Raw genomic sequence first — 23,525 nt, 5'->3', positions numbered from 1 at the left:
GGTCCCCGTCCCTTTCTCCATAGATTTGCAGTGAAGCAGAGCCCAGAGTGCAGCACGTTGGTTGATATTCCATAATGAAGTGCTGCACGTGTGAGTGTGTGCCTGGATTGAGAAAGCCCGAGCGGGGGAGGACCCCTCGTGTCCTGCAGGGCTCCTTCCAGGGAGACAGGGAAATGGGGAAACGGGTTTGTGCTCCGAGGAATTCAGCAGCCTCAGTTCTTCAGTATCACTTCCCCTCTGAGCAGAGCTTTCTGGAAGGGCTGGAGGAGGAATGAAGGAAAAAGCATTCCTTTCTGCTTCTCTTGCCCTCTCTTCATCTTTCCCTTCTCCTCTTCTTCTTCCTGCTCAGAGTTAGGGTGTTATTTCTGCTGTGTTATTTGTGTTTGAGTTACATTACTTTTAGTTTCTTTCTTTATATTCCTTCTGATTTTTGTTGTTGTAAATCAGGAATTAGCTCTGCAGTGCAGCTGAAAGCATGAGCTGGTGAATTAAATCTGTGTGTCCACATTGATACAACTCTGGGTCCAGAGCACTGTTCCACTGGCAGCAGGAGAGTCTTGATTTTATTGTGTTTTTTTCAGAGTAGAAGAAATGAACTTCCAAATTACAAGTCTAAATTTATTTATATCTTGATGGTTATGTGACTGTGGAAAGACTATACTGCAGCTTTGGAACTTTTCAGCCTGGAGAAGAGAAGGCTCCAAGGGACCTTGAAACCCCTTCCAGTGCCTAGAGGGGCTCCAAGAGAGCTGGAGAGGGACTTTGGACAAGGGGGAATGGCTTCCCACTGCCAGGGAGAAGGGCTAGATGGGACATTGAGGGTGGGCAGGTGCTGGCACAAGTACCCAGAGCAGCTGGGGCTGCCCCTGGATCCCTGGCAGTGCCCAAGGCCAGGCTGGAGAGGGCTTGGAGAACCTTGGGACACTGGAAGGTGTCCCTGCCCTGGCAAGGGGTCTTTAAGATCCTTTAAAATCCAGACCATTCTGGGATTCTGTGATTCTACTGCAGTTTAGTTTAATCTCTTACTGCCTTTCTTTCTGTATCATTAATATTTTTCCATGTATGTTAGAATCAGCTTTCCAGATGTGTCTCTCCTTTCCTAGCAGCATCACTTTGGCAGCCTGCACACAGTCCTGTGATTGACACGAGCACTGGACACAGCTCACGCTGAGGTCATTAATGGAACAAGTCCTGTTTAATATTTTAAGTTCAGTTCCTCTGGTACGACATTAATGTGTGCTGGAATAAGGGGTCAGATCCGATCTATGCTGACTGTGGAGGAAGAGCCAAAATGCTGTGGCTGCTCTGAGCTCATGAATCTCTTGTGATCACTGCAGAATGTCTCGGTGCAGACCTGCTGCTGTTGAATTCCAAGTGCTGGCCCATGGACTTGGTGAGTTAAAGGGTCAGTGTTAACACAACGCATTTTTGGGCAGTATCTTGGCTCTTGGTGAGTTTGCAAGGTTCAGAAAACTAAAAACCTGCTTCCGAGAAAGGTGAAGCAGCTCTGGGGATGCTGAGATCTGAAACAGAACCCACAGAAGCTGGAAGAGACTTTTAATGTTATCGAGTCCCAGCTGTGACCAATGCCTACCTTATCCCCAGCCCAGAGCACCAAGTGTCACCTCCAGCCCTTCCTTGGACACTCCAGGGTTGGGGATCCAACCTCCATGGGCAGTTCCAAGGCCTGAGCACCTTTCCATGGGGAAATTCCTGCTGCTGTCCACCCTGAGCCTGCCCTGGCCCAGCTTCAGGACGTTTCCTCTCATCCTGTCCCTGTTTCCTGGGAGCAGATGCCAAATCCCACCTGGCTGCTCCCTCCTGCCAGGGAGTTGTGCTGAGCCAGAAGGTCCCTGTGGAGCCTCCTTTTCTCCAGGCTAAGACATTTCTTGGGATGCACTGAAAATTAAAAAAAAAAACCTAGTTCTACTCAGACTTTTGCACTTTATTGTGGAGTGCATTGTTTTGCAGCTGTCCTGGTCCTGGCTCACCTCAGTCTGTGAGCACGGAGCGTGTCCCTGTGCCTTCAGGTTTGAGATGATCCGCAGGCAGGTAGATCAATAGCTGTTTGGTCATCCAGCAAAGCATAAGCAATTTGTATGGCCCAGGATAATTTGATTCCATATTTTTATGTAAAGTTTATATTTCTGTATAGAGATGGTGGCTTTTGTCTGGGTCTTTTTTTTTTTTTTTGCTGCCTCTTTATTTAGGGAAGGAAGGGTGCACAATGAAATTTAAAAAAACAGCACAAAGTTTTGGAAAAGTATGCCTAAATTGATTCATATAGAAATGAATTCTGCCCTTGAAGGTAAGACTTTTTGGCTGCTTTACTGGAGCACTGTAATAAATATAGAAGTTTAGAACATATAATTTAATTATCATATTCTGGCCATAAATGCTTTAGGTCTGTAGTACATTTGAAATCCCAGGAGCTCTGGCTGAGGTTGCAGCTGCAACATCAATTACCATTTATCCATTCCAAGAAAGCTTTGCCTGTGCCCTTGAAACCTTGATGTTCTGGAGAGGCTCCAGCGGGAGCGCGGCCGCTCCGGCGTCGCTCCCGGTGATGCCAAGATGGGCGCGGGCGCCATTTCACAGCAGGGCCAGGGCTGGCCTGGGGGCCAGTGGCACTGCCAGCAGCTCCCGGGCGCTCGCAGAGAGCTCGGGATGCCCTCGGGATTGGGAATGCCGCGGTGCAGGAGAGGGCTGGGGGTGCCGGGCTGCCCGAGCGCCTTCGCCAAGTGTCGTGTTGGCAATCTGCAGATCCCTCTGCTGCTGCCCTGCTGTTGGCATTTGCCAGCGGCCTTTGTTGGGCTGTACGAGCCCATGAGTCCTGCAGCCAGCTTTAGGTGTGTGAAGGGATGGTAAAAGGGGTGTTCTGCAGATGGGGGGTGATCGCGAGGCTTTGCTGCTTGGGATACCTCTGACATTTTAAACGTTTCTGTCAGAACTGTGGCAGTGCCCTAGCAGTATTTTCTGTGGCAGGCTCAGGAGGAGGGACAGCTCTGCCCCTCTGAGTGCACTCCGGGAGTTTGTGTGCCATGAGTTTCTGGCCCCGGCAGTGAAGGAAATTTGGCCGTGGCCTTCCGGAGTGACACATCCCTCATGGTGGCATTATCTTGGCCGTGTCAGAGGCATGTTGCACGAAACGAGACCGTTAGTTCAGAATCTGATTTCCTGGCTTATCAGGGGTTTTTAATGCAGTGTTTATCTGGATGTGCGATAAAGGAAACCGTGTTAATCGTCCTGCTTCTCAGAGCAGCTGGAAACCAGAAGTGCTGGGGGCTTTTATTTACAGGCTTTGATTGAATACTCCAGAGTAGGTTTTTCATTTGTTACGGCATCACTGTGGACATGCTTGTCGTCAAGACCTGCACTCCTACCAACACCATCCAGGCCTCCATTTTAAACAGAAAATAGGAAAGAGAACTGAAGAATGGGTGGGTCTGTAAGGAAGTTATGTGAGGGAGGATTTGTGGCTTTATGAGCAGTCAGCACCCCAGGACACCTTGGCTTGGGCTCTGTCACCATGCGGTTTGTGCCTCTGCAGTGGCTCCGCGCCCCCTCGGTGGCACCCAGCCAGCCAGGGCTGCCTCTGTGTCTGCAGGGTTCAGGCAGCCCGGGAGGAAAACCTGGGTTCTTACCAATTCTCAGTCTCTCCAAAATGAAGTGGAAACATTTCAAGAGACAGAAGAAACTAATGGTTCAGGTTCTCAGCAAAATGCCTTTCTGGAATTATTTCAAATTGGCAAACACAGTTCTATTTTAAATAGTCATGACGAGTCTAATGTCAACAGCCTTGGATTAAAATTTCTTCCTGCTTGAACTCAAGACTACTTCCCTACCTAAGAGGATATAAAAATATTTAATAGTTTCTCTAGTTAATGAAGAAATAAATAAACAATTCAAAAAATGTAATCAGGCAGTGTCCACAGCCTATTGTTTACATTGTTCTCATTGCTGGAAGATAAGGAGGAGGCTCAGATGGCAATGACATTGAAAATGGTTTTGTTATTAGTTTGGTGATACTACTTAGACCAGTAAGTAACTTGCTTTTAGGAGTCCATTGATGTGTGGTGGGCCACATTTTGGTGTCTGGGTGTGTCAGCAGTGACCTGTTTGGACAGAATGTGGTCCAGGTTGGCCATCCCTTTCACACACTGGTGAAAAGGGGTGCAGGCTGTAAGCTGGAAATGAGCAGTAATTTTGGTTTCTGAAAGTGTTCCCCTTGCCATTGTCTCACTAGAGTTGTTTATCATAGGATCAGAGGATCATGCAATGGTTTGGGTTGGAAGGGACCTTAAGGGTCATCCAATGCCACCCCAGCCATGGCAGGGGCAGCTCCCACTGTCCCAGGCTGCTCCCAACCCCATCCAGCCTGGCCTTGGGCACTGCCAGGAATCCAGGGCCACCCTGTGCCAGGGCTGCCCACCCTCCCAGGGAGAGATTTCTTCCCAACATTTAATGTAAACCTGCTCTGGAAAGTTCAGTACTTTTGTGATTTTCATTGCATCGTGCAAAGTAGCAGGAGGGCGCTGTATTTCTTAGGTTCTGTTACAGTGTTGGTAGGTTCAGCGTGTGGGGCTGTGCCCATCTGTGTGTTGGGGGTTTCTGTCCTTCACAGCAAAGAGCAAACGGAGAGACACCGGCAGATGTTCTCCTCAGCACTGGGAGGAGGTGGTTTCTTCATCCCTCCTCCCCTGCATCTCTGTGTCTATGGCTGGTGGCAGGCTAGAGCCTTGGGCTTCCTGTCCGCATGTCCGTGTCCGTGTGTCTGTGTCCATGTGTCCGTGTGTCTGTGAACATGTGTCCCTGTCCATGTGTCTGTGTGGCCATGTCCGCACATCTGTCCATGTGTCCCTGTCCACGTGTCTGTGTATCCCTGTCCGTGTGTCCCTGTGTGTGCGTCCCTGTCCCTATGTCCGTGTGTCCCTGTGTCCATGTGTCCCTGGCAGGTGTCCGTGTCCCTGTCCATGTCCCCGTCAGTGTATCCCTGTCCGTGTCCCCGTGTCCATGTCAGTGTACCCCTGTCTGTGTGTCCATGTCAGTGTACCTCTGTCCGTGTGTCCCTGTCCATGTCAGTGTATCCGTGTCCCCGTGTCCATGTCAGTGTATCCCTGTCCGTGTGTCCATGTCAGTGTACCCCTGTCCGTGTGTCCGTGTGTCCATGTCAGTGTACCCCTGTCCGTGTGTCCGTGTCCATGTCAGTGTACCCCTGTCCGTGTGTCCATGTCAGTGTACCCCTGTCCGTGTGTCCGTGTGTCCATGTCAGTGTACCCCTGTCCGCGTGTCCTGCTGCCCAGGCCGTGGCTGTACCACCCCAGCAGACCCCGGCTCAGCAGCGCTGCCCAGCCCCGTTGCCACACCCGGCGGTGCTGCGGGCGACCCTTGAGCCGGGGTAGAAGTCTCTGCTAATGATTAACCCTGCCTGGCTTTAGTTAAACACCTTCATTTCTGCAGAGCTCCTTGCTTCGTTAAGCCGCTCAATTTTGCCCGCTTCATTAAAATTGCCTGTTTCACCCCCTTCATTAAGGTTTCCCATTTTGCCCCCTTTTGTTCCATTGACTGGCAATGATAAACGCATCTATACAAAGAAATAAAATCAGATTATGTATAATTTCTGAAAAGTACATGGGAATGTACTAAGTTTAGTACCCCTTACAAATACCTTGCCTCCCAAAATTAAATTTAATCAAACTTTTTACCGATTTGGAATTCTGAATATTGGGATGGTTTTCCTTCTCTCATCTATGCTGCTTGATTTTTCTTTTATCTAGATAAGACTCAGTTTATTAGGATTTTGTTGACTTGAAAGCAGTTTCTGTAAATACTGAAAGGTATTCCATTATTATATTATCTCAGAGTGTAATTTCTCTGCCTTACCTCTTCCTTAGGAAGTGGTCATTTGCCTTTTACTGTGTATAGCTTTATAGGTGAGAGATTTATGTTGAATGTCAGCCTGGTTAGCTGTGGCTGCTGCCGGAGTGCTGCAAGCGGGGCTGTCTGGCAGCTCTCCACACGGTTAGTAAATATTGCCCTTATCTGATACAGCCAGGCTGGGAAGATATGCCTGCAGCCCGGATTAGATTGCTGGCTACTGCTGTATTAATCAATGTAATCATTTATTTTTAGTTTTAGAAGTCATATCATCTGTTTTCTTTCTCATATTACATTTTCTGTGGTGCTGGTACAGAAAATGAGCCCTGTTTAAAAATTAAAGGTGACTGAAAAGTTTCAGTGGAATATGTTTGGCGCTGTCATGGTTTCCCTGACAGCTGATGAATGTTTCCTTAAAAATGCTTTTGTCAGAAATTTGAGAGTTATAAAGAGTTTTATTTTTGTATCAAAATTAGCTGTCTTCAAAACTATACCATCTTTTTAATAATTTAATGAAGTTCTCAAGTTATATATTCCTTATTTAAACTCATAGCTTCTAGCCTGTAGTTCATTGTTTAATCTGAGATATTTAGTCTTAGAAAAGGAGCTATTGGGCCTAAACTTTTAGAGAAAATAAGGCATCTTAGAGTAGCCAGACAGTGACTGTTGCTTGTAGAAGGGGTATTGCTTGGATTTGAGGTAAGTGTTGGGTTTTTTATTTGGCTTTTTTTTTGCATGTGATAGTCTAAAAGTAGAGAAATAAATTTCTTTTTTCCAAATGTATCAATAAGCTGGGAAGAGAAGAAAAAAAATGAAAGAAGAAAGTAATGTGTGTATCACATGAAAGGAAGCAAAGCTTTGAGGTCGGACAGGAAAGCTGCGAGAGAGCAAAGAACCAGGGGCAGCTCTCAAGCCGGAGGTTCCCCTCTGCTCTCTGGGCTCCCTGTGAGATTTCCACGGAGCAGCAGAGCCAGAGCCAGCCCAGCAGGAAGGGATGTGAATCCTCTCCCAGCTGCTGCAGCCGGGCGCTTCGGTGCCCCTCCATCCTTGCCCACTGCTCCTAGGGCTGTGTGCCCCTGGGGCAGGCAGCCTGCTGGGCACAGGGCAGGTGAGCCCCTAAAGGTGCGTGTTCCTGCAGACATGGGGTGCTGGGGCTGCCTTGGATCCTGCTCTGAGGTGCTGAGGGCTCCCTGTGCAGCCACAGGGCTTTGTCAGAGCTCTCTTTAAGAGAAGACTGCTGCCAGGAGAAGCCAGGGGAGCCGTGCCATGGCTGCTGGGCAGCGATGCCGTCCCTCGGTGAGCACTGCTCCGCTGACAGACGCGCTGTGGGGGCTGGCAGCCTCGTGGCACAGCCACGGACGAGATGTGTTGAGCATTCCACGGATGCTTCTCAACGCAGAGCACCGATGTGACAGATTTGAGTTCTTTTCCAAGTTCTGGAAAGAAGCATTCTTCCCTTTGGGAAAAGAGGGGCCTTTTTCTTCCCTTTTTCCTCCAGTTTGACTCATTCTCTTCCATTCCTGCTGCCAGCCTTTCCTGCTGAGGGCTTTGCACCACCCTTGTTCTGCTCTGTCTCTGCTCTGCTCTTCCCACTGCTCTTGCAGCACGCTGAAGCTGTTGCTGTGTTCCTGTGTGGTGTTTTCTCTTCTGCCCCAGCCCTCTCTGCTCTGAGACACAGCTCAGCTTCTCCCCAGCTCAGACACTGCTTTTAGGGGGTCTCCACATCCCTTAGCTCTTTGCCTGCCTGTGCTGTCTCATTTTTCCCCCTAATGCAAGTAATTATCACTTCTCTCTGCCTTCTGGTTCCATTTCTGTCTAAGTGAGAACTTCATTGACACATTTATTGTGGTTTGACTTTGATCCCTGTGTGTTTGAGTGGGAGGATCCTGTTCCTTGTCTTTTGATTGCCTCAATCCCTTTAGGAAAGGGCAAACACAACGGCAAAGTCCTTTGGCTCGCTGATGGGACGTTTCTCAGCTGCACTCTAGGGATGGGACATATGGACCTGTGCAAAAGCAGAGCTCCCAGGTGTTGGAATGTTTAATTTGGGATGGAATTTTAGGGTTTGCGTGAGCGTGTTGGAGCTGTGGGTTTTTTTAAATGTGTGACCAAATCTGGTCAGACTTCCTTGAGGAGGGGAAAAGGAATTTTCCATGCAAAAGCCATCCCACATACAAATGCTAAGCCCACATCAGGGAACGTGGATGGTCTGGAGAGCTTCCAAGGAGAGGCACCAAAACCTTAAATAAAAGTGTCATTTTTCTAGCTTCATCTGGAGAATGGCTGGAACCCTGGTGAACAGGATTTTCTGTGAAAATCAGTTTCAAGTGAAGCAGGCAGTATAGAAATCTTGTTTTAGGAGTTTCAGACGTAGTTGGAAATCACAGAATAGCTGAGGTTGGAAGGGACCTCTGGAGATCGTCCAGTCCTACCTCCTGCCAAGGCCTCACCCGGAGCAGGGGACACAGGAACGTGTCCAGGTGGCTTTGGGATGTGTCCAGAGAGGGACAATCCATGACCTGCTGGGCAGCTGCTCCAGTCTCTGCCACCCTCCATGGAAGGAGGTTCTTCCTCATGTGGAGGTGGAGGAACTCAAGAGCTGGGCCTTTCCAGGGCTGTGAGGCAGTGCCTGGGTGGTCTGGGAGGTCATGGTTGGTCTGGGAGGTCATGGTTGGTCTGTAAGATCGATCATGGTTGGTCTCTAAGATCATGGTTGGTCTATAAGATCATGGTTGGTCTGTAAGATAGATCATGGTTGGTCTCTAGGGTCACGGTTGGTCTATAAGATCACGGTTGTTCTGTAAGAGTGCCATGAAGCTCTATACGATCAGCCCCTGAGCTCTGGCCCAGCGCTGCTGGGTCAGCCCTGAGGACTAGGAGCAGCTCCAAGGTGATTAGGATAGATTGCTTGTTGTTCTAAGAGGGATTTGGGTTTTTTCCTTAACAAACCATTTGTAGCTGGGCTGCGTGTTTACATCCAGATCCTGAAATGAGGAATATTTCTCGCTCTTCTCCTAAACTGCTGGGGTGAAAGGATCACTTGTTACTGTGAATATTTGTTGCTATATGGCCCAATTTGCACAGCTTCTTGCATAACAGCATCCCAGAAGAAAAGCCTTTGGTGGTGCTGGGAAGGGAGCCCTTGTGCAGACTGCAGGGAATGTGGCAGTAATGGAAACAATATGGAGTAAGAGCGTGTTTAAAGAGTCAATTTTAAAGGCTGGGATAATTGTGCAAGAAACTTGGCTTCAGAAACGTGTAAGGGAAGGAATCTTGATGCAGCCAAATAGGCTGTGAAAAATCCATATAGCATTAGTGGGGTTTTACAGAAGTCCTTGTTTAACTGTTTCTGGTGTGCTCTGTGTGCAGAACTGGCCCAGCGAGGGTGGGGACCAGCTGTTCTGGCAGGTACGAGCCCTGTGCTCGCCTCTGTCCCAATTAAAGGTATTTTTCTGCTCTGTTTCAGCCCTGGAATGAGGTCAGATGTAAGCTCTTCTCCATCCACAACCTCAACAACTACGGGACCACCTCCCAAGCTCTGCCTGGTGTGCTCCGACGAGGCCTCCGGGTGCCACTATGGTGTCCTGACATGTGGCAGCTGCAAAGTGTTCTTCAAAAGGGCAGTGGAAGGTAGGACCTGCTTGGATGAGTTTGCTGCTTATAGATATGCACATCATCCGTTTTCAAATCCATGGTTTTGCCAGAATCCTACTGAACATCCCATCCATTAGATCACTGATCTTGTCATAGTAAATCACATTGATAATGGTGCATTATTCAAAGCACAGATTCCATTCACATTGGTAAAATGCTCTCATTCACTCTGTGTAAAAGAATTTATTGTTGTTTTGGCTTTTGTCTCTTTCATTTTCTTTCACCGTTGTTTTTGTTTATTTGTCCCATTTTTATACGGATATTTGTCTGTGTGCAATAGATCTCTAAAGTTTGTGATTTTTCAATTTAAGATTAGTTGGTTTGTCTAGAAAACTTACATAGAACTTGGTAAATCTGTTGTGTGTGAGGTTATTGTAGTTTTCCTGTAAACAAAGTTGGTTGAATTACATCCATGTCCCTGGATGTTATTTGCAGGGACACTGGGTACCAGGGACGTGTGTGGGATTGGATCACTGAGATTTCTGTCTAGTTGTGATTAGAGAAAATCATTCTGGAAAATAGAGATGATGGAAAACTAACATGAATAAGGGCTGTGTGATTTTTGGGTGCGTCAGTAGCCATTTGTAAGGGACTCGGTTGTACCTCAAGATCTGACTGTGCTTCGGTATCACATGCAGAAAAACTGGAGCATATTCCTAGTGTTTCTGAGAAGATGGTGATTCCTTGGGTCTGAAGAGCATCATTCTTAGTTCTGGCCCTCGGGGTTTCCTGTCTTGTGCCTTCCTCGTGCAGCCCTCGCTGGACCAGGCTCTTCCTGCTGACATTTGTGCAAGCTGGGGTCACTGGAGGAGAGGGGCGGCTGTTGGACAGAGACAAGCCACCATTCAGTGCTCAGAGGCAGCACTTCCCCAGTTCCTGGCTCACCATGGGGAGCTCCATGGAAGGGCAGAGCCCCTCAGAGGGATCAGGAAAGTCAAGCTCCTGTCATGGTTTCTGCTGGTCACAAAGGTGTGCTGGCTGTGGCAGCTGAAGTATAACAAGGCAGTATGAGCTCGAGTGCAAAGCAAATAATCATCTGTACCTTTGATTAAAACATGGTCACCAGAGATCCCTCAGAAGACAATTTATAAGGCAGCTGGACATATGCCATAGCCATGGGTTTGCCTTTTTCAAGCTTAAATAAATCACAAAAGTATTGATACTGGAAGGAATCACCCCAGTGATTCCTTTGGGGTTTGGCACACCATAAATCAGCTGTCTTGATATTAAAAACGTAAGCAGGCTTGTGACAATCAGTTCCTCGAGGCTCAGCTCTGCTTCCATTTTGACTGTGCCACAAATTATCCCACTTTTCACAGAATCCCAGGATCACTGAGGTTGGAGAAGACCTCCAAGTTCATGAAGTCGAGCCTTTGTTCGATCACTGCAGCACCAAGGACTGAGCACTCTAAACCCTTCCGTTTGATGACATGGGTGTTTGCAGGGCTGCTTCCAGGATCTGTTAGTCCTAGTCCGCACTTTGAGGAACAAGTAGTTTGGTTTTATCTTTTAGAGGCATTTTTCTTATTAGGAACACATGTAAAAAGAATTTGTCTCTGCAATATCCTTTTTATTAGTGGCTGCCAGGCACCTGTTAGTGCTCAGATCAAGCTGACTCTGCACACTCATTATCCGGCCTTTAGCCGAAGCCCTTTTTTCCACCTTTGCCTCCAGGCCTGTGTACTGTGACTATTTCTGTCACAGAAACTGGAAGTGTCAGTGTCTAGGAAGCCAATATAAGGTGCATTTTTTCAGCAAAACGTTGAACCAGAGGGTAAGAGGATGGGTGAAGGTGGGACAGCAGCAATCGATTTATGTGCAGTTCATCAGGCAGACAGGTCTTTCTTCAGGAGCCCAGCCTGGCCAGAGAGAGCATTTTCTAGTTCTGATTTCGTGGTGTTTCAGAGCCCAGAGCCCTCATGACTGAGTTTCTCCAGCCCCAGCCCAGCTCAGCTCCCAGCCCTTCACCCAGTGTCCCAACCTGGATCCTCCCCAGCTCCTCACAGCTCCTCACTCCTCCCTCCCTCCCTGCAGGCTCCCCAGCACCTCGCCCTCCTGCTCTGCTCCAGATCAGCCTTGTTCGTCAGCACTTTCCATTCCATCTTCCAAAGTCCTTTGTCTGCACTTCCCAACCTTTTTCTGGGCTGCTGTGCTGAAACGGGCACAGAGCTGTTGGTGCTGCAGTGCATCAGAGCCCTGGTGCCAGCAGGGCTGTGGGCAGCATGGGGATAGGGATGGGGTTGGCCAGCTCTGAAAAATGCCCCTGTGTGCCCCAGAGCCCCTGGAAACTGCTGCACTGGCTCACTCCTGGCTTTTAGCAGAGTGTTTGTGGAGTGCCTGGGTTTGAGCAGCATGGAGAACTGCAGCGTGTTCCTTTGGCCGCTGGCACGTCCCCGAGCAGGCATGGAGCACCAGCTTCCCTTCATTCTCCCCAGAATGGTCGTGGGACAAGAGGCTTTGCTGTGATGCAATACAAAGAAATAGTGTAGCTTGGTCCTAGAAAAGGCCGGAATAGGTGAGCAGTAGATACAAGAAACAAAGCATTTGTGGAGAGGAAGCTCTTGGTTAGGAATGGAATGGAGCAGCTCAGGAGCAGCCTCACCTGAAGTGCCTGTATTGAGGGTGGAACTGTGGTCTGGTCAAACAGCACAGAGGGACGTGGAGCTGTTGTCTCTGCTCTGCTGCAGTGCTGGCACGTGGGCATCAGTTCATGTTCCCTGCGTGTTTCTGTGTGCCAGGGCACTAATGGCAGCCAGAACGGGGAGTGGAGGGTCTGTTGTCTGAATTAACACAAAGCTGGCACAAGGGTCAGGAAGGCTTCTCTTCCCTGAGTGGAAGAGGTGGGGGGGTCATTCAGAGACATGCCTTGGAATATCAGCTTGAGACGCTTCACAGGAGAAGTTTGGCCAAAGCCATAGGAATGAACTCTGCACGCCCATAATCTTCACAGCTGACTTGTAAGAAATTCCTTCTCCAAACTGTTTTCCTGTGAGAAAACTCTTGGACTCTGTTGTTAATAACTCAGTATTTGGAAAATCTGTTTGTTTCTCACTATATTGTACTGTCAGTGCTTAGCAATACAGAGTAAAAGCCCAGGCTGCAGCTTTCTGCCCTCTGGAAAAACATGGTCCTTGACCTCTGTCTGGGAGAAGGATCTTTTCTTTGGTAATACCCTTCCATAAATAAGTTACATTCAGGCATTCATTCACATAACTCATATCATTAAGAATAGATACTTCTGTTGCCCTCCTCTAAACAGCTAAGAAATACAGTTATTTTAATTTATGTACTTAAAATTGTCATGTTTTCAGGGCCAGTTATGTTCTGAATCTGCAGATCCATAAAAATGTCAGAGAATTTGGTGTGTCCAGGTCAGGCTGTAAGTTGCAGGAAAGTTTCATGACTGTCCAGCTGATGAAGCTGTGTCTGTGCTCTGTAGAAATGTTTACAAGTGTTTTCTCAGAACATGTTTGTGCACATTATTTATGTTCATGTCAAACTATTTAGGGAAATGGGAAACCTGCTGTAGGAAACAGTTTTGGTAAATGCAAGGGGAAATAGTTTTAAAAACAGAAGTTGCCTGGTGTTAACAAATAGAAAATAATATTTTCACCTAAATGTATTGGCTTTGAGATGTAAACATGAGAGATGGGTTGGGGTTGGTGAAGCCAGGTGAGCACTGCTGTTCCTGCAAGGCACGCAGGGCAGCGAGGGAGGTTTGCTGTGGTTCTGCTGGGGCTGGGGGAAGGAGCTGACGTTTGTCTGTCTGTGTTTGTGCCAGGGCAGCACAACTACCTGTGTGCCGGCAGGAACGACTGCATCATCGACAAGATCCGCAGGAAGAACTGCCCCGCCTGCCGCTACCGCAAGTGTCTGCAGGCGGGCATGAACCTGGAAGGTAACGCCGGGGCAGTGCCGGGGTAACTGCCAGGGCAGTGCTGGGGCAACTGCTGGGGTAATGCTGGGGTAACTGCTGGGGTAACTGCTGGGGTAACTGCTGGGGTAACTGCTGGGGTAACTGCTGGGGTAACTGCTGGGGTAACGCTGGGGTAACGCTGGGGTAACGCTGGGGTAACGCTGGGGTAATGCTGGGGCAATGCCGGGGTAACTGCCAGGGCAATGCCAGGGCAACACTGGGGCAATGCTGGAGGTAACTGCCAGGCAGTGCTGGGGCAATGCCAGGGCAACTTCAGTCTGCGCTGCATTCTGTGGGCATCGTAAGGAGACACAGCGGGGTTGGTGCTGCAGCTTCTCCTGTCTGGGCTGACTTGCTGGCTCTGTGTGTTCAGCAGTGAGTAATGCACACAGACAGGGGCTGTTCTTCCTTCCTCTCAGCACATCCATCTCACGGCTTTTTCATGGAGTGTGGCACAGCAGAACTCTTGGAAAGAACCTGGAGGGAGTGGAACACCTGTAGGAGGGTGTGCTGTCTGAGTGATCTGCCACAGGCCATGGAGGACAGGGATGGGAATGGGGATTACATCTTCTAGCTAAGGAAAATTAAAGTACTTTTGTTCGTGCTGTGGATACTTCTTAAATACCTGTCAAAATTTCTCTAGAAAATGTTGGTTAAATTAAACATACCACTACATGATTCTTTGCTGAGTCCTGAATGACTCCTGAGAATCTGAAGACCATATCAACCAGAGATTTATCAGCAGTTGTAAAATGGCATAAAACACTTTTATTAGTGTCAGCTTCATTTTATGTTTGCTGTTTTTCCCTGAGCAGCAGAGATTAACGCAGCACTTACTAGTGCAGTTATCCTGGTGGTACGTGTATAATCAAAATTGTCAGATAAAATAAAAATGTCGAAGATGTATTTGTCAGCTCCGAGGATGAACAGAATTTCATTTCAGTCAGTGCTAACATCCTTGGTGAGGTGTGATAAGTTAAAGAGATCAGTGAGGCACAGACTGGTGTCTGTGTTAGCACATCCTTCCTCTTCTGCTGCCAGCCTCCCTCGGGAGGGCACAGCACCACCTCTCCTGGGCTGCAGGGCACTGGAGCTGCCCTTCCAGGCACATCCCCTCCTCAGGGGAGGCTGCTGCTCCCTTTGTTGGGCTGTGGTCATCATCATCTGTGTGCAGATGGGGAGGCTACAGCCAAAGCCTGCAGTAGTGAGTTCTGAAATCAATCCCTAAAGGCCATGCATGGTCAGTGTCCCCCAGGAGCTGGATTTGGGTTTTTGACACTCCCAGTGGGCTGGAGCTCATCCTTCAGAGGTCAGAGCAGGACAGGCCTCCTGCCTCTGCTGGTGTCCGTGGGGATGGGTCACTGCCCTGCCAGTGTGGCTGGGAGCAAGGACACGTAACAGCAGAGCCTAAGGGAGGCTTAAATAATGCCAGACCCCACAGGTTTGGTTTTGAGGTGGGAAAGAATGCATTTTGGTTAAGGTTGATTTCTGGTTTTTTCTCTTCAAAGTTGTTCTCAAAGTACATCTGTGATAATCATGTATTTATCTTTGTGGACAAGTGTTCTCATAGTAAGGAATAGTTCTCTAACACCCAGGTTTAACAGTCCCATTGTGAGCTTTTCCCTCCCACATCGCTTCCAGCAGACACCAGCGTTGCTGTCTGTGGCTCTGGGACGTGGGATCAGGATATTGGGGAGAGCTCTGGGCTGGGCAGGTCTGGGAGATGCTGCAGTGACCACCAGGCTGGTGCAGGGCAGGTCTGGGAGCTGCTGCAGTGACCACCAGGCCGGTGCAGCCCAGCCCTGAGCGCTGGGCAGGTCTGGGATCTGCTGCAGTGACCACCAGGCTGGTGAAACGCAGGGCGAGGGCGCCGGGCTCCTGTCACTTCCCCACGTGGAGCCTGCGGCCCTTCCAGCCTAGTTTGTCTGAATTTTGGCACAGAGATTCCTGGGGAATAGGGAGGTTTTGGAGGGTGGATTTTGTTATGTAAGTTGTAGGAGAAGGTGGGGAGAGGGAAGCTTTTACGGCTGAGAGGGAAGAGAAATCTAGAAACTCAGGAGTACAAAATGGAAGAGCCCAGAGTAGTGTGAAAGGGTGAAAAACACCCTGAAAACAAGGATTTTGGGGACAGATCTGAACAGATGGAGAAGTGGTCATGCAGAAAAGCAAACTGGGAGGCAGCAAAAAGTGCAGAACAGGATAAAATCCAGTTTATCTTGTTTATTTAGGGTCGCAGTTCAGGAATGACTGTTGTTCAAAAGAGAATTAAATTTGCATGTTTTTTAGACAGCAAATTCTTTTTGAGAAGTCCCCAGCTGCATCCTCAGGGCATGAACAATGGTTGTAGCAGACCAGTGAATGGTCAGAAGAGATCCCAGTGTCCAGCCCATCAGTCCTTGGGCCCCTTGCACTCACCTGACTTCCTGCTGGACTTTTTCCAGGAGCCTTTCCTGTTTTGGGTATTTCTCAGTTTCTGCTACCTACAGTGGATTTCCCTGTTAGGCATTGGGTAGAAAACGGATTTATTTTTAAATTAATTAATTCATTCATTCATTCTATCATGCAGTATTTTAATTGACCCATTCTTGTCCTGAGTTAAAAGTGGCTCTTTGTAGTCCCATGATAATTTTCTATTAGTCTTTTTTACCACAAAATCATTAAGGTTGGAAAAGACCTCAAGTCCATCAGTCATCGTTTTGGCCCTGTGCATCATCCTTTTCTGGAACTTTCTTTTTTCTAGTGCATATTTTTGAGGGTGTAGGGGACTGGAAAAACATCAAACTATCAAGCTGCAGGTACCAGAGATTTACACAGCACAATGATGATATTTTGTACTCCAGCCTTTATTTCCTTGAGTTCTCATTTCCGCTCCCGCTGTTAATTGGTGTTCCTTGGCACCCTCTCTCTTTGTGATGTGCTGGAAGAAAAGATTTATTGTTAGGTTTTATGCCTGTAAAAAAAAGTCTCATCATTTTTTTGGCTTTTCATGCCACATTTTACAGTTAAACTTGGCAATTAATTAGGTTTTTTCTGCAGTCTTCACTTGGAATTTATTTCAATTTTTTTGAGGAATCTTTATTTTTTCTAATTCTTTGCCCTGCTCTGGCTGCAGCGGGCTGGTTCTGGTTGCCAGTTGAGGAGGGCAGTGCCTGGTGGCCGTGGGGGTGGTGGCAGGTCCCACACCCACCTGGCTCAGGTGCTCTGCCATCTGCCCCGGGCAGGGAGGAGGAAGGCTCTGCAGCCCAGTGGATGCCAGACTGCAGGAGGCTGGGGCTTGGGGGTTTTGTTTGTTTTGAACAGAAAATCTTGGATGCTTTTTTCTCCATGCTGAGTTTATCTGTGGAGGTTATCTCCTGTAACGAGCCCTGAGGAGCTGGCTTTAAATTAGTGGTCTTTTTTATTATTTGCAAATTAATTGCAAAAAAATACATTATCTCAACTTTCTTCTTTTTTTTTTTTTTTTTTGTGAGGTACAGCTATATATCAAATTCAGGACTGGTAACAGCCTAATAAAAATTCTTGCATAATAATTTGTCTTATCAGATCTGTTTATTTTGATTATAATTTTATCAGGCTCTCTGGGCTGGAAATACTCCATCCAGGTGTCTGCAGGAAGCTTGAAGGCATGTGCTTCTAAATTTAAGTCAAAGCAGCTCATTTGTTCTTCAGAACACGGATAATGGGGCAAAAAAATGTCAGAATATGAAAGGATTTTGAAGCAGCCATTTCAAAATTGAGACAAGAATAACAAGAAGCTCTTTGCTCCAAGGAAACAACTCTTGCTATTCCCTCATGGCAGGCTTGGCACATGTGGCCAGTCTACAGAACTCTGGGAAAGTGCAGTTTATCCAAGGTCTGTAGAGGATTCCTTGTCTTTGGCAGTTGATTTCCGAAGGCTCTGCTGCAGCCAGAGGCAGAGGGTGCAGGAGGGGTTCTGTGTGCTGGCGCTGCGGGCTTGGTGCCTTTTGGGTGCTCAGGGATTCTGAACAGCTCAGGAGGAGCTGGAATGCACCACCACATTACGTGATGCTTTTATGGGCTACAGATTTATCTGGGAAGTTGCAGAGCAGAAATCAATTAATTAACTGAGCAGCCAGGGAAGGAGCTGGGCTGGTTTGGGCTCCGTGAGCAGCGAGGTCCGTGTGGCCGCCTGCATCCGGGAGAGCCAGAGCCAAGCAGGAGACTCCATTAGGGACAAGATGCTAATAAAATCCTTGCTCCAGCTTTTTGTAGTTTACAGTTAACATCTCTGTGTGATGTTTTATTTATTTGGCCAATGAGTTTTATGGTTTAATTACGCAGCAGTGATTTATGTGCAAGAGAGCTGGCAAGAGAAAAAGCTCCTCCTGCCCAGCATTTAAAAAAATAAAAAACATTTTCCCTGGCTTGAGAGATCCAGTAACTTCTTACCCATTAAATATTTTTTTTTTCCTTTCTTTTGCCTAGTTTCTATGTTTGCTATTTAAAGGAACTTTTAAAGTGTGCAGTCCTGCAGATATTTCCAGCGATGGGATTGAGCCTTGTGGTTTAGGGTCAGCCTCGTAAGGTACCTGCAGATATTAGTGAGCATTTTGAAGCACTGGCGTAAATGTGACTTTTATTAAAACATGAAGTATTATTTTCACTGGAAGCTTGCTTGGAATGAATGTGAAACTCCCGACTTTGCAAAGTGACGCCGTGCAGGTTTGGCTGCCCCAGCTGTGGGGGGGGATGAGAGCAGCGTTCCCTCTGCCCTGTTTACCTCTGTGTGGTCATTTCCAGCCTCACCTGCGGCTTCCCCACCCTTTGCAGCCCGCAAGACGAAGAAGAAGATCAAGGGGCTGCAGCAGGGCGGCGCGGCGGGCGCGCGCGAGGCCCCGGAGGCAGCTGGCAGCAAGAGCATCGTGCCCGCCTCGCTGCCGCAGCTGACGCCCACCCTGGTGTCCCTGCTGGAGGTCATCGAGCCCGAGGTGCTCTACTCGGGCTACGACAGCTCCCTGCCCGACTCCAGCTGGAGGATCCTCTCCACGCTCAACATGCTGGGCGGCCGCCAGGTGGTCGCTGCCGTCAAGTGGGCAAAGGCAATCCCAGGTGAGGCACGGACACGGCAGTGCTGGACCTCAGTCTGCCTTGTTCCTTCAAAGTGTGCACAGCAAGCGTTGGTAGTGTCGGGGCTTCCTCGTGGCTCAGGTACTGCCAGAGCGGAAAAGCAGAAAAAATTGCAGACGCAAACATTTTAGGTCGTTTTACTCGAACACTTTGACCACTGAACATTGAAATTCTTATTTAAATGGGTATTTGTTGTAAAAGTATTACAGAGAACTCTTTGTGTTAGCTCTGTCTTTACCTCTGTGTGGATTTACCTCAGATTCACAGAATCCCAGAATAGTTTGTGTTGGAAGGACCTCAGAGCCCACCCAGTCTCACCCCTGCCATGGCAGGGACACCTCCCACTGCCCCAGTGCTCCAGCCCTGTCCAGCCTGGCCCTGGGCACTGCCAGGGATCCAGGGGCAGCCCCAACTGCTCTGGGCACTAAGCAATTCTTTTTTGACTGTTTTTAGCAATGAGGGTCTCTTGGCTCCTGAGCCCAACCTCACTGTGCTGGCTCAGGGTCTGCATTCATGGGTGGATCTTTCCCGACTCCCGCTCACTGCCCAGCTCCAGGGAGGTAATCAAGGTGTTATTTTCCCTCCTGCTCTGTTCAAACTGATGCTTACCTGGGCAGAGAGGGAGGTTGGTGCTGTTCTGCTCCCACCTAAAGACACAGTGAGACACAGAAGTGATGTCAGATCTCAGCCTTGGACGTGGCATGTGGCATCTGTCTTGGAGACGCCAGGGCCGAGGGGAGCTGAAGATGTTTGTTCCTACAGAACAAAGCCCAGTGTTTATCTCCCTCTCACCCCTGTCAGTGCTGTTCACTACCTGTTCTCAAAATCCCTGGCAAAAACACCTCCATGACGCATAGGTTGCCCAAAAATAACATCACAGAACAGGTCTGCCAAAAAAAAAAAAAAAGAGGAAAAAAGCCTGATAATGAGATTTATGAGTCATAACTGTGTCTCTTTGAGCAGGGGAAGTAAATTAACAGTGGGAAAGAAAGGCTGGAAAACTCGAATACATCTGTGTCCAGCAAAGATGTGACAGGAGAGGTTTGTGTGGGGTCTGGTGGACAAGGTGGGGCAGGTTGGACCAGTGGCCTCAGTGATCTTGGGGGACTTTTCCAACCTCAGTGATTCTGGCATTTTGTGCCAGGGCTCTTTGCTCTGGGCACTTGTGCTGAATTAGCTCAGTCTGCTTGAGGAGAGGCTCACATGCACACACTTCCTTCTGGGACAGGTTTTTGGGAGACCATCTGGTATTCCCAGATTTAGATTCCATTTTATAAAACAGTTCTCTGTTCATCATTTCTGCTCAGCAAATGTAATTAGCCAAACTCTTCAGGTTGGAGCTTATGCTCTCAATGAAAATGCCAATCTTCTCTTTAATAGCTACATTAATAGCAACTATTCTTATCATTTTTATCTCCTTTCTTTTGTTTGCTGAGGTGGTTCCTCATGAGTGTTTAATTTGTATATCCTGCTCCTGTTGTAGCCCATCAGCCATGCTGACAGCACGCCAGCATTCCTTGCCAAACCCTTTAGCTGGGATTTCAGAGTAACCTTTTCTTGGGGAGGGTTTGAGCAAAGATTTCAAGGTTTGATCCAGAAAGACTGGAATCACTTTGAAACCCCTTCTTTGCAATTTAGAGGCAGAAGCTGGTCACTGCTGGTGGCTCCAAAGCCAGGGGCTGTGTTTGGACCCACCAAGTTTGTTGCACGTTCATCCACTGGCTCTGTCTGTTGGCACAGCTTCAGGAAGCAGCTCTTCAGATGTTATGAGCTCTTTAGATGTCAGATGCTTAATAAAAATAGATAAAATCAGCTTGTATTCAGGCTCTAATAATGCTCCGTATGGCACGATGGTTTCTTGGTAAGTGTAGGCTGGATCTGATATGAGCTGGTGCTGCAAATCCAAAGCTGGTAGCATTTTCAGACTCTTTGAGGGACCAGTTGTCAGGTTTTACTCATTTCCTCCCTGTTCAGTTGGCTCTGTTCATGCTGCATGAGAGATTAGAAGCAGTTCATGCTGGTAACTAGTGCAGTATTTATTTTGTGGGTTCAGTGTGCAATTGTCGTTGGATAAGAACAACATTTGATATTAAACCATTTATTGTCTAGCAGACTGCTCTCATGAAAAGGAGCGAACCCTGTTATTTTTGGAAGGCAGCCCAGTGAATTACAGTGTATGTGAACTATAATTGTTGCCTTTTGTGATGTATCTGACTGACCATCAGTTCCAGATAACCACACACATATCTACTGTGATTTTTAGAATATTACATCTCTTTTACTCCCTGTAGTACCTGTGCATTGCTAACACAGCAGTTGTGCTGCTCATAACCCTGCTCCTTTTCCAAGCCATGCAACTTTTTTGTTGCTTTTTGGCAACTGACACCATCCCCCTGTAATTTTTGTTTCTCCAGGTTTCCGAAATTTGCACCTGGATGACCAAATGACCCTTCTGCAGTACTCCTGGATGTTCCTGATGGCTTTTGCTCTAGGCTGGAGATCCTACAAGCAGTCCAACGGCAACCTGCTGTGCTTTGCTCCAGACCTGATCATTAACGAGTGAGTAGGGGCTGCCGGGGCTGGGCTGGGTCCGGGGCTGCTGAATCCTCCCAGGCACCCCACAGCCCCTCTGCTTCCCCACTGGTTTCCCTCCAGCAGCTTGCTTAGCGATTTCCACTAAGTCAAAGGGAAGGTAATTGAGATATTAAGTGTATTTATATCCAGAAGTTTTTGTGGGAGGTGTTTGTGCTTTAACATTCCATATTGTGACTGTTCCTGCACCATTCACTAGAATCATTCATTTTATCAGAGCCAACACAGTCACAGCTAAAAATATGCCTGGGATGGAGAGAAAAGTTTGGCAAATTGCATAATGTTCTGTCTGTTTAGTGTATCAAAGTGGCAATATGGCCCTAGGAGTTTGCCAGAGTGAAACATTTCTGTCTGATCTGATGAAATTAGGGCTGAAAAGACAAGGTTAAAGATGGAGCAGCCTGCCTGATGTATATTTGAACTTTGTTGTCAGCTTTTGGGCAGAGTTGAATTTGGTGGAATGTTTGAATATATATTTTCTTGCACCACACATAGTTTTCCTTGTATTTTTCCAGCTTTGTGTTGGGCAGTAATTCTGTGCTGTAGAAGAGGCAATTTGAGATTGTTGAGGGGATTGGATCTTATTCGTCTGTCTCTTTTCTGGTTTTGATATTGAGGCAATACTTTTAGCCTGTTTTGGCAGAGTTTAATATTTTGGTCCTATTTCACTTCAAAATAAGATCTCCCAAATATTTTCTGTGTTTTAAAAAAATACGATAATTGGTACATTTTCTGTTGGGTTCAGTGATTTATGGTTCATGTTTATTTATTCCCTTGCTTGTTTTTTTTTTCATTGTAAATATTTATCTGGGCTTTTATAAACTGTAATCATTGCTTCATAATAATTTTTTTTTTTAAGGCTGAGGAGGAGATGGCAGGTGAGGGCTCATCTGTGTCCTTGTGTTTATTAAAGTGCTAAGAATGTGTCCCTGGAGCAGAATAGTTTCTATGTGGTGGACTTGAAATAATTGATGTTGTCACTAAGTGTAATAGCATCTAATTTGCTGTAAGTCAGAGGTCTCCTCTCCTGCTGTTTTATCAGTGGGTCAAAACCATAGAGCTTCACTGCTAGGTGTTGGAACTCTTGAAAACCCCCAGAAATGAAGGAGTAATGCTGTTACATCAAACAGTAATTCCCAAATTCCTTCCAGATACACTTTGGTGAATCGTAGATCAGAGTGACATTTGTTTTCAATAAAACACTGAGCTGACTGAGAGCACTGCAGCTCCTTCCAGTGAGCTACAGGTTCTCCATAAAACTCTCTGCTCGTAACTTTTTATGTCCCATCCCTCAATAAAACAGAGCCACCTCGGGGTGGAACCTGACAGACACCAAGGGAGGCAGGAGAGCCCCTGTGGGCAGGCAGAGAAAAAGGAGCACCCTTGGGTTTGGGTGCCAGGGCTGCAGAGAGGGGCAGCTACTCCTGGCTTGTTCTCTCGGGGTTTTACGCGGGGTTTACAAACCACTTACTCTGCCTGTGAGCATTCAGGACTTCCCCTCATGCTGAGTGCAGTTCAGTGTCTTCAGCCTCACAGAGGGAAACTCCATCTCTCCAAGACTCAGTGGTTCAGTTGGACATGGCTGCAGTCATTGATTGATTTCTTTATGGGATTAATTAGACTTTCTTTAGCCTCATGTTTCTGCCCAAGCATCAGTCCTTCATGCATTTATCCTTGTGCCAGCCCTGTCCATTGTGTTCCTGTGTATTTACTGCTGTTACATGGAGTAGCAACATCCAGTAGCTCACAGTCTGTGGTAGGAAAGAGGATCAAGTTCTCTTCTTACAATTTAAACTGGCATATTAGTCATTTGCTCAGTCTTCTCCTAAGAATTTAATATTTACTGAATATTCCACTTTTATGTCTGTACTCCTGTAATTTATTTATTTTTTATGGAGGTATGTCTATCCTAGCTGGCAATTTTATATATATTATACGTGGTTTTATACACATACACATGAAACTTGATTCAAGCTGTTGAAAAGTTTGGCAGCTGAATAAATCTTAGGCTTTAGGCCATTATTTAGTACTTGGAAAGGTTTAAACCTGTGATTTTGCAGTATTGTATAACTGTTTCCCCAGTTTGTGATTGAAAACATGCCCTGCTGGAACTGGCACTGGTTCTGTCTCAGCTTTCGTCCTCTGGGTATGTCACAGGGTGCCCAAAATTACAGTGAGCACAGTGACAGTGCACAGCGGTGTTCTTCGAGTAGCAGATGCCATTTAATTGCTGTCCAGCTGGAGACAGGAGTTCCTGGAAGTCCTGGGCCCCAGGATTCTGTCTCTGGTTCCGTGCTCGTCACTGCTGGGGGAGCGAGGTCACGCGTTTGCTGCTGAGCTCATGTGCCGTGCAGGGTGGCTGTGCTGCTGGCTGTGCACAGCAAAACAACCAGTGAGG

General features: G+C 47.5%; 1 protein-coding gene across 3 annotated transcripts in view; it reads left to right on the top strand.

The window, feature by feature from the left end:
* NR3C1 (nuclear receptor subfamily 3 group C member 1) overlaps positions 1-23,525 on the top strand; it is a 60,575-nt gene that overhangs the window by 26,201 nt on the left and 10,849 nt on the right. For all 3 annotated transcript variants that reach the window (XM_002192952.7, XM_041718969.2, XM_072935401.1), the window contains exons 3-6: positions 9,344-9,507; positions 13,313-13,429; positions 18,239-18,517; positions 20,950-21,094. In XM_002192952.7, the coding sequence (XP_002192988.3) occupies positions 9,344-9,507; positions 13,313-13,429; positions 18,239-18,517; positions 20,950-21,094 (705 nt within the window). The remainder of the gene's footprint in view (positions 1-9,343; positions 9,508-13,312; positions 13,430-18,238; positions 18,518-20,949; positions 21,095-23,525) is intronic.

Source organism: Taeniopygia guttata, chromosome 13 (assembly GCF_048771995.1).
Source record: "Taeniopygia guttata chromosome 13, bTaeGut7.mat, whole genome shotgun sequence".
NCBI classification, from domain to species: domain Eukaryota; kingdom Metazoa; phylum Chordata; class Aves; order Passeriformes; family Estrildidae; genus Taeniopygia; species Taeniopygia guttata.
This window is presented reverse-complemented; position numbering and strand designations above follow the sequence as displayed.